Raw genomic sequence first — 18,750 nt, 5'->3', positions numbered from 1 at the left:
CTTTGGGGGCAGGAAAGACTCCATCCTGAGAACTGCGGGAGAGTGTTTGCAGTTGCTACAACTCAAAGTCTGTCACTAAAAAAACAGTCAGCTTGGGAAGAACCATCAGCCACCTGTCAGGATGTTTTAGGTGCCTCCTTATTTTTGACTGTCAGGTCTTGAGAGGTACAATGCCTAAATCAGGTAAAAAGAACCAACACAGACAGTTTTAATATTTAACACCACAACCCACAAAATAATCATGTTTTTAAAATACTTTGCCATCATTTTCTGTAATAGTTTAGTTCTAGGTTAATTCATTTTAAACTCACTGATTAAAAAATATTTGAAGTGGTTTTCTCTTCAATCTGTTATTTTGTTTTTCTTCTACTAGGACAGTTGCAAGCACTTTTGTCTACTTCTTTTCATTTCTTTTTTTGTACATTTGAGGTAGTTTTTGTACCTTTCCATTTGTTATGAATACCCTGACCGTTGGGTGTTCAGTCTGGGACACCTGCAGCCCGATTGTAGTTGCACACTCCAAGCTGTAGAGAAAATGCATGTCTGATGTGCTATTGTTGGCCTGAGGATAAAAGTGCAATGAGGAAGCACTAATATCAGTGCAGAGCTGTGCCTGCCAGGTTTCCCAAAGCCCTCACAGCTGAGCACTAGAAACCCGACAGGCCGTATTCCATATTTGGGTTTAGTTGTTTATTTACTGGGGGAAGGTGGGAGCTAAACTACTGTGATGTCTTTATACATTTCAATCAAATCACAGACTTCAACACACAAAGAGATTAATGGTGTTAGAGTACTTAGGGTACATGCAGTACTCTAACACCAAGGCTCCAGCAGGAATCAATCTTTTCTATGGCAGGCAGAAAACCTCCTCATAAATAGTCAAGCTGAGATACTAGTTGTGTTTGTAATGTTTTGTATGCTGTTTCTGATCAGAAGCCATCTAATCTTCGTTATTGCTGGTTTTAAAAGAGCATTTCCACTACTCTATAGCTCAGAGGCCACCCACCTTCCAGTTATGCTCTTTGTCCTCCATCCTTCACCCGAGCATGGGCATGGTGAGAGGTGTCCAGCTCCGCTCCTGACATAAGCAGACACAGCCGCTTAAAACACACAACATGATTTTTTTTATTTGTTTAATCAGTTTACATTCCACAACTGACAGTTTACTTATTTATTTTTTAATTTTCCATGAACAAGTTGTTTAGTTAGTTACCAGACAAGATTTTAATCGATGGAAATACAATATTCTGTGCCAATCTGGATAAAACCAAAACCAAACAAAATCAAAACGAAAGGAAAATTGTAAGATGTAGCCAGTTTTTTGGCAAAGTCCTGTGATGCTTTCTGCAACTTTTGTCTTTCAAAGTTATGGGGGTTTGTTCATTCCCCCTGTTAGTTCCCTGATCTCAACCCTGCCACTAAAATGTTCCTTCAGGGCCACAGTCCTGCAAACACCGATGCATGTACACAAACACCCGTGTGTCTGCAGATTAGCACCTTGGATTAACAGAACAAGAAATTTGGGGTTGTTCCACGTTTAAACAACTTCTGTTCACCTCTGCTGCAACAGATTACAGGAAGAAATGGAAAAGTACAACACACTTGATAAGATGTCACATTACTTGTGAAATTAGCCACCACACTCACATCTCACCAGAAGGACCTAACGCAATAGTCAGTGGTTGTTGATGTATTGTTAGCACCGATGGCCACAGGAGCCACTTTGCCTCTTGCAGCAGCACAAAAGTCCCAACCTTGCAGGACATGTCACTCTCAATTACTTCTGACAAACGGATGTTACTACCCGAAACTCATTAAACTCTGCATGTATTGGCTAAAAAGTGCTCCACTTGGTTGAGCAGCTGCATACAGTTCAAATATCCTCAACAGTGCCCAAAACATAATCAGAAATGGACACTGGTTTGGATTTTTCAAAATATGCTGAAGTTTAATATATTTCAATGTAATTCCCAATCTAGCAAAGCACTTAGGCATGTGCCTAGCTTGGGACCTTCATGTTTGAAATTAGGCAGGTGCTTTGTGGGATCAAAGCTCTGTAGCAGTGCTCTGAAGAAGTCAGGATCCTGAGTGTCCTAATCCTGGGTTTCATATTTACAGCCACTGCAGATTTGAATACACCAGCTACAGTCTGGATTTTCGAAAGTGCTGAAAACAGAAGGCTCCACCTGCAGCTGGTAGAAGTTGTGAGGGGGCATCAAATCACTAAACATCTGGTCTTTTCCCAGGCTTTTGGCTTCCCATCTCCAAAATGGCTAAAATACCTACCTGCCTCAGACAGGTCTGATGTGACTCATACTTGTAAAATTTTCAAAAGAGAAAATATGGCAGATAAATGCAATGTATCACTGCATTTCTCTGAATACGCCTGAGTATTGTGGCATACTAGGTTTTTTCTAATCCAGCTTTGATGTGTGCGTACTGCACTTAGAGGAAACATAAACATCTGGCCAAGACGTACCCACATGATAAATGTCTTGTACCAGTCATATTATTGTACTTGGGAATGTCCTAGGAAAGTGCTGACATACTTCAATTTGCAGGCATTTAAGTGAATTATTATCCTAAGCTTCCCAAGCTGTCAATTAGAGACAGTGATGATTGCTACTTTTCTCATCATCAAAGGATGATTATGGGAGTTGCTTCATTTCTGAGCAAGAAAAAAAAGTTCATAAGGAAAAAAGGACCAATGAGGATGTCAGGAGAGGGGAACCCTCCAAAAACTTTTGGCCAGTGTGGTATCTCATGGTTAGGGTGAATATTACTTGGGGCAGAAGAAATCCTAAAGAGCAAATATCTGCATGAGATGCACGTACTGTGGACAGAGGGAAGTCCAGTGAGTCTGATTTCTCACTGACCCTTGTGTGAAATGCTCGTGCCTTCACACAGGAGTGTTTTGCCACATCTGCAGCCATTTGCCATGGGCACAAGTGGGAGAGAGCGAGGAGTCAGACCCACACACTGAACTGGCTGAGTGGCTCAAGAGCAGCACGGGGGCTTGCACTGGAGGGCGACACTGTAGCTCTCTGATGTGAGATGGCCCTGGGAGCTCCACTTGTCCCCCTGCCTTAGCCCCAGGATTGTCCTGGTGCCAGGCGTTGCTGCTGTCCCACAGGAGCCTGTGCATTCCCTCTCTGCAGCAGGGTCACAGGAGTGGTTATGGCTTTCACTAGGAGGTGAGACAGGATTTTACAAGAGTAAGTGGAAAATTATCCAAGAAGATAATCCGAGTGCATCAGGGAGGTGAGGGGTCAGGGCAGGCCCCTCTTGGCAAGATACACTCTTGGCAAAGTGAACCCAGCAGGGAGAATATGCATGGCTGGACACACAGGGCTGTTGTAAAGAATGGGAAAGAAAGATAAGCTGGGACAGAATCACCCTTTAGAGCCTCCTCCCATTTGATGTTGGGCATTGACTTCATCACCTTTTAAAAGGAGGTTTTCTTTGACAGTAAAACTCTGAAAACTCTGCAAAATCCTTGTGGGATACCATGAGTCAACAGTTGAAAGAGCAACCTTTGAGAGTCCCACATTGCAGAACCCTCCTCATTCCTCTCACAGAGAGGGAGGGCAGGAGGGTGATGATGAGAATTGAGGAACATTCTGAAAAGTCTTGCAGAAAATGGTGCTACATCCTTAAACTTGATTAATTCTCAAGCTCCTCCTCATTTCCAGTGTTCACTCTTAAAGCCTTTATTTCTTTTTCACAGACATCTCAAATAACAAAACAGTCACATGTGCAAGAGCTGGTATGGAATGGGATTCAGAGAAAAATGTCTTTACAGGAAGTATGTCTATATTCTCACACGTGGGGAGGAAAAAGAAGAGAGGGAGAGAGAGATACATATCTTACTCCTCAAAAAAGGGAAAGGGAGAACAGGAGAAGAATGTCAGGATGATACACTACAGCTTGGGCAGGGTGGTACCATGTTGAAAATAACATTTGATCCCTGGAACTCAGCTTTATCTTCCACATTCTAGCTAAAGTCTTTCCTTAAGCACTGGTTCAGAGTACTTTACAGGTCCCTGCAGGCCAGCTGAACTCCCTCTTGTCTTAACAGTATTTTTAAAAATTAAGTTGGTTTGAGAGATGGGTGAAAATTGTCAAGTCACTGACTTAAATTTAGCTGTAGAAACAAATAGTAGTGACCATACATTGACACAAGATCCAAAGGTCACTTAGCCCTAGAGTTTTCAGAAATCAGTTTAATTTTCCCACTCCTCTGTGTTTGTATTATTCAGGTAAAATATGGGAATATACAAGAGTTCTTATACTAGATTAAATTGCTGATCCTTCCAGCCAGGCTGGCTATCAATATGCAATTCCAAATTTTGGCTCTGAGAGACTCTCGCCATGAGATGGAGACGTACGTTCAGCCTTGTCAGAGCAGCTTTCTGAATAATACAGTCACAGTTCATTCTCTTGTTGAGTCCTCAGTTTGGTTTTTCTGAGGACAACTATAATCCCAACAATAAGGGAAGAAATCGCAATCTCTTTAATCTCCATGTAAGCTGTTTGTAAAGCAGTTATTAACATTGAAAGAAAGACTATGAAACTACCCAAACTGTACCTTGGAGGAGAATTTTTTGATTATCACTACCAGCTAGATGACTTTTTCAGGCCAGTTTGGGGACAGAGCAAGAAATTAACCTTTGAACAGCTCAGCCATTCAAACTTTAAAGATGTAAATTCACTCTTTGAACTGCTTCAGCAATGCCTGTGACTGACAGAGAAAGGTGAAGAGTTCAGACCAAAGATCTCTGACCTCCAGCACTGGGACCACCCAATCATCTGTGCCTGGAGAACGCGACAAGGAACTCACCTCAAATACTACACCCAGGGGTTGGGGCAAGCCCTGTCCTTTGCAGTCATATTGCAGTTTGGGAGGGGAAGGCTGTAGTGAACACCTCCTATTGTTCCAGCAGCCTTTCACAATTAAGCCTGTGTTTTACATGATGAGCCCAGGCCATGCACCTGAAGCACAGGGACATGGCTGATCTCTGTATGGATGCTTTTCTGCACTAGGTACCTGATTCATCTCGCCAGGATTTAAGATCTTTTAAGATTTTGGGACCACCCAAGAGAGGTGAGTGGTCACTGCATGAAGTGAGAAGGAGCTCCTTAAAGGTGAATTAGATGTGAGTTTTTCTGGGTCACCATCTGTAAGTGACTGTGTCTCTTCACCACCTGTACAAGAAACCAAGGGAAATGAGCCCATCAACACAAAGAGCTCAGTTAAGTGCCTAAGGTTAGGGGGGACAAATGCAGGTCAGAAAATCCCGGCCTTTGTGTAGCTTAAAGTCACCCACAAAGGTGCTCCTGGTGAACATACACCCAGTGCAGAACAGCATCCCTAAAAAGGGCCTCTGAATAAAGGACAAGTGAGTCAATTGAGGGAGCTACTGCTGAACAGAAATTCTGCCATTGCTTTTTCAGTCCATTTCTTTTCCTTAAAAAAGCCCTTGAGACCCAGTCCTTGGACTGGATGTATGTGTGCGGATGTGCGTGCCGCTGACTTGAGTGTGGTACCCCTCCTCAGCTGGTGCAATGGCAAAATGAGGATTTTCCTGGGAAATAGTATTTTTTTAGTTTGTTTTGATTTAAATCTGAGATAAATGAGGATTATGAAAAAGAAACAGTCCTTTGCCTGAAATTCTGTACATCAGCCTCAGGTTATTTCAGGCAATCATGAAGCTATGGACATTTTTCAGAAATTTACAAATATATATACAGATATACACATATATACATGTATATGTGTGTCAGCCTATGGGCTAGATTTACTACTGCTTTATTCCAGCCACACACAAGTATAATGGTTGTTTTTTACAAAAGAGATCGGTATATAGTTGGAGTGACTTAGCAGTGACTGTTCCTGTGTCTATCCAAAAGGTCCTCAAGTGGGCTGACATTTAAGTACACTCCCCTTACATAAGTCCCATCATCACATATACATATAAGTAGGACCCAGTCTTACAGCTGTTAATGAAGCAAATTTCCCTTTGATTCCAATGACCTGTAATCAAAGGGAATTTTACTAGAGAAAGAACTGAAAGTTCAAGCCCATTTTAGATACAGTTTACAGTTTTGAAAGTTGTAACATTTGTCATACTAGGCCTCGAAATGCTTTAAAATAATTAAAGTTACCGCAAAAAAATACCTCCAGAAGTTCCCAAATATGCTTTTCCATGTAAACAGGGGAAATTTCGTTCTGCAAAAGATCAAACCACAAACACATAGCTATAAACACTCTAAGTGATGGAAATTGCCAAGTAAAAATAGTAACAGTTTAAATTAGATATCTGTGATTGCTGTTGGTGCCCAGGAGTTATAAATAATTCAGTACACTCTAACTGAATAGTCTAAGGCTGCACTTTTATTGTTCTGATTACTCAAACCTTTTTCTTATGATCTATATTGTTAATGAATAACCCTTTGTAAAAAAAATACAGCCTTATGCTCTAGAGCCAGAAGAAAATTCTTCTTGAGATAAAACATCGCAAGAGCTTAAGCAAATTAGAAGCATATATGATTTTTTAAAAAAATATATGTAGGCACCAAAGACATTTAGTGTTTTCACCATCTAAGGAGGAATTGGATGCTTAGGCTTTTTTGTGTATCTGGCCCCAGGAGATTAAGCCATGTCTGACTCACATTCCTTGGAGTCTATATCACTTTGCAACTGGGGAAAAACCCACAGGTTTTTGAAGGCTTGACTCTTTATCTCGTCTACTGCAGAATTGGTTACTGCTTGGGTATTTCTGACCAGCTGGCAAAATAACAAGGCCACTTGAAGGAATTGCCTTTACAGAGATATTCCTGCGTCCTGCTGCCACAGGCAGAGCTTAGACCCACGGGATATGAAGCTCCCTGCTGTGCCGAGCAGCGTTAACCACAGTCCTCGTGCTGCCAACAACCCGCACAAACCCTCTGGGGACAGAAATAAGACTTAGGCGGTGCCCTGCCATGGCACTGCCTCTGGGCACGGCGGAATTTTTACACCAGGGCATCATAAACGTTTCTGCTTTGGAGGTGATACGTTGGCAACTCTGTCCTAAATTTCCAAACACATTTTGATGGAGAAAACCAAATTCATCCCAGTTGTATTGTGCTTCCCCACGTATCTTCAGCAGATGGTTTCCATGTGATCTGCACACACAACCTAACACGGACACAGATGGCATCTGAATTGCATTGCAACTCCAGAGCTAAGTACTAAAGAATGGAAAACAATTATCCTGCGTTTTGCTATGTGTTTTCTCTCTACATGGAACACTTTTACAGGTCACTGGCACCCGCATCACGTGGGATATACATGTGTGTGTGTTTAAGGAAGGAGGGGAGTGAGGGCGCACGTGTACATGCCCTATACGAGAAAATTTTTGAAGTCACTTTCTGCCGCTGTGAGGGTGTTAATCAGTGAAGGAAAAATATAAAAATGCAGTCCTAGAAGGGACTGATGCTGCAGGTGACATTGGATTGTCCTCACAGAATTCTACCAGTGCCCATCGGTTTTTACCTGTAGTAACTACTGTTGGGTTTCCTTTGTTTCACTCCTCCACCTTCCCCTGGAGATAACCTATCTGAGACTGATATCTTCATTTCAAGTCTTCCCTGAACAAGGAAGGACAATTGATCTGTGACTCTGGAGTGCTTTAAAAGAGGTGACCAGCATTTCATTTCCCTCTTGTGGCTGATATTGAGGCAGTTGCCTAGGCTCTGTCTCCAACTCCTAAACTAGTGCAAGGCACACAGCAGTTAGACTGACAGCATTGTATCAGGCTCCAGTTCTCCCACTGATGTCAGCAACGAGCTTGTCAGAGTCCCCTGGCACCAGCTGCATTTGTTTTAAAAATGTTGCAATCTCTAACTATGGCTCCAAAGAGGGTTGTAGGATTGGGGTGTTAGTGGGGTAGACAGAATGGAAACCCTAAATTGGGGAGGGGGAGGAGCAGGAAGAGGGGGAAGGTAACATCTGATGACTTTCTTTCTAAAGCCAAAGAATAGATATTGTGAACGTGAAAGTGCTCAGTTTCTGGTGTTAACTAAGACAGCACTAAAATATTTTCTAAGGCACCTGATCTTTCTATGGACTTCAAGGGACTATGGAATAGATGCATTATGTTCCTGGCTAAAACTGCAACCAGTGGGGCTCTAAGTTTTGAGCTGAGCCCTGGGCTTTGAGTTTTCAGCTTAGATTGGCCAAATCAAGATTTTATGGATCTGGCCTGGAGTTTGCTATCAAACTTCAGGCTTTTTTGAACTTCAGTTCCTGACCTTGGAAATTCATCCATCGCTGATCTTTACATGCTGCTTGTGCTTCATGCACACTTTTTGCCTCCCAGTGGTACCTGGCAATTGTTCAGAGCTGTCTCAGTTTTTCACCTTGAGCCTTCCCTTGCTGGCTGGATGAGCACAGCAGTTTGGGCCATGAAAGAGTGTGAAACGTGGGGGCAAAGAAATGCAGGGTTGGTTCTTGTGATGTGCCTGAGCATTCCTGTAGCTCTTCTAGGCCTACGTAGAGACACACAGAAGAAAGAGCCCGAATAATGTATGTCTTTATTTAAGCTATACTTGGTAACATATTATTTTCCCTCCATTTCACTGCTGGCAGTTAGCTTGGCACTCAAGAATTAAGGACAGATTACAGTGATTTTCTTCTGAGCTCTGCTTATCAGTGGGGCTCCAGGGATGAACCTGATTCGGCGGCGCTGCATGGTGGGTAAATGGACAGCTATGGAAACACAGTTCTTTCAGGAATGCTTGGGAATCTGAGATACCCCCTGCATATCAATCCTCTCCCTCACCAACATTGTTTTATTCACCATCTAACGAACTGCACAGCTAATGTGTTGTACCTAAAAATGGTCCCAAATGACTTGCATCTACAGGAAAGCAGAATACCTGCACTCTCACAATTCAATCCTGGGAGGATGAGGATCCTCTGTTTAGAGGACTCAGGGTGGTGTTTTTTCCCTTTCATTTGTTATTGCAGCCAGAATAACATTTGAAAAAGTAATGGCAACTTTTCAAAAGCAATATTTCAAAGAAATTACTCTAGTCACTGGTGGTTTGTGATCTACTTGTTACTGTCCCTGGGGTGGAATGAAAGGAAAAAAAGCTTAACTAGAAAAAGAACTGGAGGGACTGTACTATTTATTTAGATGAGGGAAGATCAGTTGTGTGTTTGCAGAGAGGGAGAAGGGAGAGATGATATATACAGGCGGCCAATATGAGTCAGGAAATGTAACACACAAACAGCTTTAGCTTGAAGAAGGTGTCCTATACAGTACATAAGATACAGAGCACATGTTCTCCTGCCATGTAGTCCCCTCTCATATCCAGTGTCCCTGGCAGGGATGGACAGCAGAACCCCTGGAGCTGACTCGCTGCAGTCACAGGGCAACGTCACTGTACAATAACTGAGGGTCACCTACACAAAACCTCAGCCTGCAGAGTGCAGTGGGTTGAGACAATTCATCCTGCATCCTGAGGATGGGTGTTTTGTGATATCTGTGTTCACTGCAGTCAAGTGACTCCACGGTCTCCGGAGTACAGAGAAGTGTTGTCCCAGCAGTGCAACATGAAAGGCCATATGCAGGAAAGAACCTGCCAGGTATGGACCCTGCCTTTCCACCTCATGGAAAGGGAGGCCAAGCACGTGCTGATACCTCAGGCTAGGACAAGAGTGTCACTTTATCTGCAGCGGGAGGATAGGAAAAGAAGAGCGGGGGCTGGACTCTGCAGGAAGCTGAATGTCACCCAGGAAAGCACATTCTTAACTTTAAGCATATGAATAGTCTACCAAAGTTAAGGGGATTAGTCACATGCTCCAAGTAAAGCACATGCCTAGGCACTTGGCCAGAGCAGTTCTGAGGGATGGGGTCAAGCCCCTCAATGCTGGGATAACAGATAACAGATTTCTAATTAGCTACTCCTCCAACTAAGAAACCACGCACTAGTCAAAAAGCTTGAATCTCTGTTCAGATGGATATTTCAAAGCCTCCCCAAAATGCAGAAACTCAGACTAGATATGAGTGTGCTTTGGCTCAGGATAGATGGAGACACTAACCATCACAAATTTGGATCTAGGCGTATTTTGAATCAACCCTGCTCTAAAGATGAGTCTGAGCCAACAAGAAAGCATGGTGGGTCTGTGAGCCCCATTCAAGGGTATGGAAGCACATGGGACTACTCCAAGTTCTGTGAGTAGCACGGAGGAAAATTCACAATATCCCAAGGGGGTTTTGCCCTTACTTAAAGCATTGATGAGAAAACTGGTGTTTGGACAACCAGTCCAAACTGTTTAGGGGGATCCAGTTGGAGATTAAGGTGATATGATCACCTGCTGCTTCAGACATTCCCATAGCTTTTAAGATGCTTCATAGCCACAAAGGCCTTACAGACCCTGTGCTATAGCAAGTGGAAAATCACAGAATTGGCCCAATGATCTGGGGTTAACACTTTTCTGTTGACAATGAAAATAATCATAACCCTCTTCCACCATTGCCACAAACAGATGGACACACAGGTTCATATATAGCTTGTAAACCAACACTATCACAGAATACTCCATCAAGGCAAAACTGTTTTCATGCCAGCTGCAGAAAGAAAGCAAAGCTTTGAAAATCCATGAAACAGCAAAATTACTTCCATTTCTTTAAATCTTACTGCTATACCTCTTTCAAAACTGTATCTGTAGAAAAATACACCCTATGAGCACTCATGGACAACACAAGGATACATCATCACAGGAGCTGCTGTACTGCTTTCATGCCACAGGGCCTGATGGTGGACTCCAGCTAGATACCTCTGTGCACTTTGGTTTACCTGGGTCACTCCAGATATGTCTAGACACATGAAACACCTTCCCTATCACACTCAGCCCTGCAGAGGAGGAAGAAAGTCTGCATTCAAAGCTGTTTTAATGAAACAGCTATAATTTTCCTAATAATATCTTAATGGGAAGTTGTTTTTTTGCAAAATTTTTCATACCTCAAAGAAATGAACAATTTTTTATAGGTCTCTCTTGGTTTCCAGTTATTGGTTTTCTGCTTTCAGCTTTCATTTAGCTTTCCAAGGCTGTTTTTATTTTAAATTTCCTTCTTCTGTTCAATGGTAATTTATCATCCTCCTTACCGAGTAGGCACTTGCACAGTCAAATGGTTTCAAAACTTTTCAAAACCACTCTATTTGAAAACCTTGCCAGAAAAAAAAAATAAATAAACCAATCTACTTAAAAAGGAAGTTTCTTCAAGGCTTGTATTTTCAACATGAATAAATAAATAATTTCTCTGGTCACATCTAATGGAAAATGAAATTATGAAACTTCAGTTGACAGGGATGGCACTTCAGTGGCAACACACTGACTTAGCAGCTGGCATTGGCATGTTTGGGGAATTTGTAGACAACAAAAAGCAAAAGCTAGGTAGTTGAGAAAGAAGGAAAGAAACCCAAATCTACCCTACTCCAACATGCCCTTCAGAAACTTCATTCCTCGGGGTACTGTTAATACAGCAACATCATCACACAAGGTGTAACGGGGAAGAGGGGCTGCAAGGAGCATAGCTGGCTATGGAATTGTATTGTCTAAGAATTATTTGTTAGCCAGATTTTTTTAAACCAAGCAATACTATTTCTTGCCAGCTTGAGTAAATGGCATGACCTGGAAATTAATGCCTGCATTTCTGTGCAGCAGGCACAGTCTCAATGGGTTGCCTCCTTCTCCGTGTGAGATTTTTTAGATGCAGAGGATGACTTTTTATTGACTCATGATGGCATGCAGCTATCATATACAAAAGGATTGCTGGTACTATCCCTGAATTAAGAGCATGTTGGGTTGGGTTGGTTTAGGGGAGACCTTTTTTCTTTGTCCTGTCTCTCTTTGTCTGTATATTTCTCAGTGGTGCCCTCACTCCTGCATATGGCAATTCAGTCATCCTTCTTCAGTCCCTTTGGTTACACCCTCGGGCCTTCTTCCTCACATACCCCTGAGCCACTGGTCCCCTGCAAGGACCCAGTGTCCTCATAGCCAAAATGCACTCCTTCCTCTAATGGCATTCACCCACCTCTCCAGACTTAGCTGTTCATTTAGATCTTCTGGGACCTATGACCTGAACAATGGGAAGAGCAGAGTGAAGGAAAAAGGAGACAATAGGGAGAGGAGTAGCAGGAAAAAGAGAAAGACCAAAAAAGAGAGAGAGTTCCATTTGCAGATTCACAGTTATATCATACAATGCTTAAGCTCATGGGAAATGGATCTCTGTTCTCTGCATCTGACCCTTTCACATCCATCTGTACACAGTTCTCCCAGATGGAGAGTGGAGATATCCAGTGATCCAGTTTCCAAAGACAAGATGTAGGAAGGTCTTATTTGGCATACATGAACACAATGAGAGGCATCTCTTACTTCTCTCTTACTGAAATTAGCTCCCTTTTCCTCCTCAGCAATGGCTTTTGCCCAGTTGTCTTAAACATCCAAAATGGAAACTTGATGAAATCCCATTCCAGCAAATATCTGGGAAGAACAACTGCCAGGGCTCCCCCCACCTCCCTTCTCCTTAGTCGTTTTCCTCTGGATCCACCATCCTGAGCCCTCAGATGCTCCATGAAAACAAAAAAAACATCCCAAGATCCATCAGAGAAGATGTGCTGTCTCAGACCTGACGGATTTCCTCACGTTTCTGCCGTTGCGGTGCCTCAGTCTTGGGCCACAAACACAGCATGGATGGTTTGGTGGACAATCACATTGCAATGTTTTAAATTTTTCTTTTTGTTAAAAAAAATAAATAAAGGAAGAGGGAAGAAAAAGCTCTACACACATGTATCACAGCATTTTCAAAAGGCCTTCTGCTGCATTTACATTAGCAGTTCAGCCTCAGTTGTAAGCCTGGATGTAAGGCAGCTGGAAGATTAAAACCGCATTGTTGGAAAGTCCGCTGAGATGTCCTCTTGGAGTTTTTTGTTGTTGTTGCTGTTTCTGGTTTTATTTTCTTAAATCTGTGGGGGTTTATTTTTTTTTTCTTTACTTGTTTGCTTCTCTCTAAAGTTTGGCAGGCAAAGAGAAAATGCTTGTCTGCTTTTCCTCACATGTTTTGTCCATTTTGATTTCTGTGTTTTAAGGGAAAAAAACAACAAAACCCCAAAACCAGTGACAGGACAGGCTTTCTGTCATTTTGTTTTAAGAAAGAAAAAGGAAGTGGGTGGGTTTCTGACAGTGGCCTTGAGGAGGTACGTCGTTGAGGTGGCTCAAATGCTTCATTTGCTCCTTTGCTTGCTGTTTGTATTTTCCCTTCTGGCTGCAATGGACACGATTTTTGTGTCATTTTCCCCCCCGCACCCCCATCCCCACCATGTCCTGTACAGATTCTGGTTCCAGATTCCCAATATGGATCCCCTGTTCCCCTTCCCAAATGGCAGTAGGTAGGTGCAACTGTAGGTTCATTTGACCTCTAAGGTATGATGCTGAAGTTAAAAGTTGGATGGAAGAGCCATGTGAGAGAAAAGCTTTCCCATCGCTGTGAGAAATAATGAAGCAACACAGAGTCCAGTGGAGATGTGAGTGCCGTGTTGGACTCAGCTCTACCTTGGCACTGGTATTAATTTGAGATTTTATATATATTTATAATTATATATACATATATATGCATGTATAGGCATACACAGGCATATATACATATATATATGTATTGTGTGTGTGTGTATTTGTTTGCTATTTGTTTTAGCACACTGTCCCATTCTCAGGTCTAGATTTGGGGTGGTTGGTCCTGGGGACAGGTTGGACAGAAGGGGCCAGAGTGCAGAAGAAGCCAGAGATAAGAGTGAGGCCCAGGCCCCCCCACGCACAGAACATGGACCAGCCATAGCCATGGCTGATGTCGTCGGGAAGTCCATACAGGTAGCGGGGGTAGCGGGAGAGCTCAAAGTTGATTCCAGCCACGCACGTGCACAGTGAAATGATGCAGAAGGTTCCTGGAGGAGAGCAGGGAGGGGAGAAGGAGGGAGGAAAAAAACAAAGAGAAGTTAGAAGAGTGACAGACATATCAATTTCCAAGCTGCCCGAGAAGAGCGGGTGCAAGCAGTGAGGAAGTGCCTAAAGGAAGATGTCTGTACAGAAAGCGGCTTAGTCTAGTGGCTCCATGGGGAAAGAACAGAGTGCCACCAGAGCCTTGAATATTGATCTGATGCTGAACTGAGTTCTATGGAGAAACTTCAATAGGAACAGTTTTTCATTACGGGCACTCCCTTGCTGAACCAGAATGCTTCATGAAACCATTGATTTTTCTGAAACTTTGCTTTAGACAAACACAGAGTGAATAATCATGTTTCAAATTTTTTTTAGGGGAAAAAAAGCTTGAATTTCTTGTTTAATTTCAATTTTTCAGTGATGCATTTCATAGAATACTACAAAATACTTGACATATTCTGGCTCTGTTGAAGTGTACATTTGAAATTACTTGGGAGATTTTCTTCACATGTTTCTTATATCAAAATACAGAATTTTTCATTATACAGTCTCCTTTTAAATATCACTGTAAAAATCTCTAAATCCTTCACAAAATTCAGATTCTACCCTCTGCATGACTCCAGTTCCAATCTAGATGCCCTCTGCAGTGTTGGTAAAATCTTCAAAATATCCTGTTCTTGTTTTCGATTTCTGCAGCAATATTTCATTTCTTATTTCTTCCTGAGAACACTGCGAGGACAAACTTCATAACTCTGTCAGGTGGTGTTATGGAAAAACACAAGTATCAGATGAGGCTGAACTTTATCCCACCCAGATGAGTCTAATTTTGATCTTTGGCCTCCAGCTTCATCAAAGCTAGACTCTGAGCTCCTGAAATGTCACAATTGCCACCCACACACCGAATAATGGATAGCTACAGATGCTACATGCCTGCCTCAAGAGATAACAACTCAAGTCAACATAAACTTGGTGGTTTATTTTTCCTCTCTAATTCCTCCCTTTGTGGGCCTCTCTGAATTGCCTGGAGAGCCCTGGGCATGGAAGGCAGCCTACGGGTCACGTGCCGTAGTACACACACGGTCAGTGCCGTGTGTCATCCCGCTGTTCACGCCCACATCAGTAGTGTGTGATGTGTGCTACCTGCACAGCACGTCCTGCATCTGGGCACTAGCAGCTGCATGTGAGGAATCTCCTATTCTTCCTGGTGCCATCCCTAAGATAGCACAATCTTCCAAAGCAGTCACAGCCAGCCTGGTTTCAGTGACATGCTCCAGTCTTCTGGTGCCCTTGCCCCCTTCTACTCCTTCCTGCCCCTACTCCCGCTTCTCTTCTGCAACAGTTTTTCTGTTCTTTCTCTGCTGCTTTTCTCTTTTTAATTGCAGCTGCATTAAAAAAATGGATTTGACACTCCCCACTCTGAAGACAGAGGTAAGATTATTTGGTGAATTCACCTGGAATTTGGTTCAGAAACTGGGAGCATTGGCAGGCACATATGTACACCATCAAAAATATGTGGACTTTCCACCATACCCACCTCCTTTACTTAGTAGGAACATCACACAAGTCTAGAATCTCTGTCATGGACCTGCTGTGAGATCACCATCCTGGCCCTCTCTCTGTTCCTTCTTCTGGTCACTGCTGTGTCTATTTGGACTGTCTTTTCTCCAGTGTATTTTTGGAGTATCACTTGTAGATAGTCTCTGTTGTTAAAGTCAGGGAATATGGGAACTCTGGGTGCCTCCCCTAACACCAGTAGGGGATAAATAGCTCCCAGATGACCCAGGGTATTCATAAGGACTCATATTATGATAGTTCCACCAGGTACCAGTGAGGGCCAGTGAGCTGCTGCAGTAGGTACTATGCCTGTTTAAATCAAAACAGCCTTCTTGCCTCTCATCAGCACCCCCTTAGTCTGCAATCAGGGCTCTGGATTCTTGCAAAAGCCTTGTGAGATCCCAGGCTCTGGAACTGCCTTTTGAAGATGTCCTATACTACTTCAAAGCACAGAGCCGGATAAATGGGGAGGTCTCCCTTCCACAATTCCTTACTCAAAAATCAGGTTGTTTGATTAGAAACCACACACCCTTTCCATGTTTTAGGTTATCCAGTAACGTGAAAGTGTCTGCCAAGAATGTGGTTGTTCCCTGTGTGACATGTCAGAATGACTAGCAGTACATTGTGGGACCGGGAAAAAAGGATCCATCAGAAGCACTGTGCTCTGAACCAAGCTCCATGGTTCATTCCAAATAGTTGTGGTTAGAAAATGACAGGGAAGGCCTTTCTTTGCTAGTAAGAACATGGTAATTTCAGCTCTCTTAAAATAAGAGAGGTGGGTGGGAAAATCTGTGTGGCCAGACTGAAGCCACATTTGCTAAGCACAAAAGGGAAGGAAATAACTTCGGATTTCAAATACTCCCTGCGCTTTCATGCTTTGTCTTGGCTGTTTTGATCACAAGCTCTTCAGTGCAACAAATGTTGCTTATTCTTTGTATTTGAACAGTGCCCAATATACTGGCACTCCACCTTGCTTGAGGGTGTTTTGTCCCTTAACAAAGGAACAACAAAGAGAAAGTAAAAACACTAGAGAACTAAGCAAATCATGAGCATGAGACTTCTTAAAAAAAAGGCTGCCCCCATCCTGCCCCTTCACTGGAGAATGTGCTAACCCCACAATGACAAACAATGACTGCCAAGCACAATGTCACAGAGTGCGTAGAATGGCCCTCAGCCGGTCACCACCCTGTGCTTCTGCAGGACATCTTGTACAGCACAGGGTTATCAGCCTCTCCAGTGCTATTCATTGCAGACAAAAAATGTCATTTTATACCACCTGGAAGAATCTTTATGGCCATTTTAAGAGTCCTATGTGTTGCTTGTATTCAGCCAAGCAAGGAAGTTCCCACTTACAAGCTATTCTGGCCTCTCACCAGGAGGGCTGCTGATGGAAACTGAGTAAGGTTACTTCCTCATGACTGTTCAGTAGCTTTTCCTCAAGGCAATCACAACACCAATTGCTTGATTGTTGGCCACAGTAGTGAAAGAGTCATGGATAAAAGGGATGCAGAAACTGAGCTTACATATGAAAATGAAGTCTCTGCTAGTCCAGGTAAGACATGGAGCCGAGGTGGCAGGAGGAGGGAGGCTGTCGTTCCTGCCCATGACTGTCTGCACTACGGACATGGTGCTTCAGAGGCAGCAGGACTGCAGGAAGTCATGAGCATCCCCACCCCTACAATTCTTTTTCTCTCCGGAATTTAAACTGAACCCTTACTCGCTGTCCTGTCAAGTTCTCTCTGTCAGTGAGGTGCCCCCCTACACATGCACTAACGCCTCAGAACCCCTGGCAGCCGCTGCAATACAAACTTCAATTTCTTTGTGAAAAACACTCCCCATAACTGTGGCCCAGCAGATAACCAGAGCTGAAGGCTGGTGGTCCAGCTGCGGCACTGACACACAGAATGTGAATGACAGGTGGTAATAAGAGCTTGCTGGAACATGAGCTGGACAGGGGAGATAAGGGCCATCTTCTTCAGCAGCTGGGGGAAGCAGAACACACAAAGTTCTTTGTGCTGGGATTTACACATTTTCATCCTAAGTGAAACACTAATGAATGAGACAAAGCAACAGTGGCATTTTTGACAAGTAATTCACGTGTCACTGCAAAATGCTTCAGTCAGGTGAGAGATGAAATTTCATATAAAGTTGTGTCTGTGCCACAGAAACTGCTGTTTGATATGTAGCCAAACCTCCATCCTGACTCCTTATCAGGTAGCCTCCCCTCTCCTTGGGCTGGTTTTGACAGTGCCTGTCCTGCTAATGGGCTGATGATCAACAGTGGTTTGAGAACATGAGCTATTAAATACTTCTTGGCTACCTTGTGCTTTTCCTTCTTACATATTACAGAAGAATATTAAACATTACATTGAATGTCCCTTCCATTTAGATTGGAAGTTTTTTTAGGACAGAGATGAACTTATTTGCTATATATGTGTATAAGATTGGGGTCCTGCCATCCTTGCTGCAAGGGCAGACACAGTCAGAAGAGGGATGACAGGAGAAGGTAATGTCATTGTTGGTCAAAGCCTAATTCTGTGTGGATTATGAGTTAGGACCCTTTGCTGTAGCAGTTTTTAAGCATGATTACACCAAGCAGAGCCATGGGCCTGTGCTGAGAGGAATTAATATTTTTATAGGTAAATATCCCTTTTCTTTCTGATCAGCCCGGCTCTGTGAGGGGCTGCAGCGCCTCTGCAGTTTTTAAAACTCGCCTCCAGGGGAGAGCAGAACTGCTCTCTGTGAACCGATTTAAACACAGACAGGCTCAAATCATCCATACCAAATTATGTTTTAATTTTCCCTGATGCTAGTGCCCCCCTGAACCACGTCAGAACCCACATCCTTCACCCATAGACATGGCTCGACTTCCACAGCAAAAGACCTTGAGGAATTTCCCAGGGTCTGTGGTATTTTGTGAGGCAAGAACTGCTTTCTTTCTTAGATCTGCTGCAAATGAAGGTGAGCCTTCCTGGCGCTGGGGCACAAACAGTCCCTGTTGGCAGGAACTTCCTCTGAACATCCTCAGCTCTAATATTAGGGGTGAGATGTCTGACTGAAACCTGAAGGAGACATCACCAATTTGAAGTCAAGGGAAATCCAAAAAGTGAATAATTACAATGATCTGGGCACCAAGCCTACCTCTGAGACACTCCTCTGTAGAGATCACCCGTCTCATGATTTGGAAAACTCTTCTTCTGCATCTGGCAGAA

General features: G+C 43.2%; 1 protein-coding gene across 2 annotated transcripts in view; it reads right to left on the bottom strand.

Moving 5' to 3' along the window:
• Window positions 1–1,104: 1,104 nt before the first annotated feature.
• Window positions 1,105–18,750, bottom strand: part of TMEM178B (transmembrane protein 178B) — a 231,383-nt gene continuing 213,737 nt past the window's right edge. For both annotated transcript variants that reach the window (XM_027680558.1, XM_027680560.1), the window contains one exon: window positions 1,105–13,989. In XM_027680558.1, the coding sequence (XP_027536359.1) occupies window positions 13,739–13,989 (251 nt within the window). In that variant the 3' untranslated portion in view covers window positions 1,105–13,738. The remainder of the gene's footprint in view (window positions 13,990–18,750) is intronic.

The sequence above is a fragment of the Neopelma chrysocephalum genome, unplaced genomic scaffold (genome assembly GCF_003984885.1).
Source record: "Neopelma chrysocephalum unplaced genomic scaffold, ASM398488v2 Primary Assembly neopelma1_59, whole genome shotgun sequence".
NCBI classification, from domain to species: Eukaryota; Metazoa; Chordata; class Aves; order Passeriformes; family Pipridae; genus Neopelma; species Neopelma chrysocephalum.
This window is presented reverse-complemented; position numbering and strand designations above follow the sequence as displayed.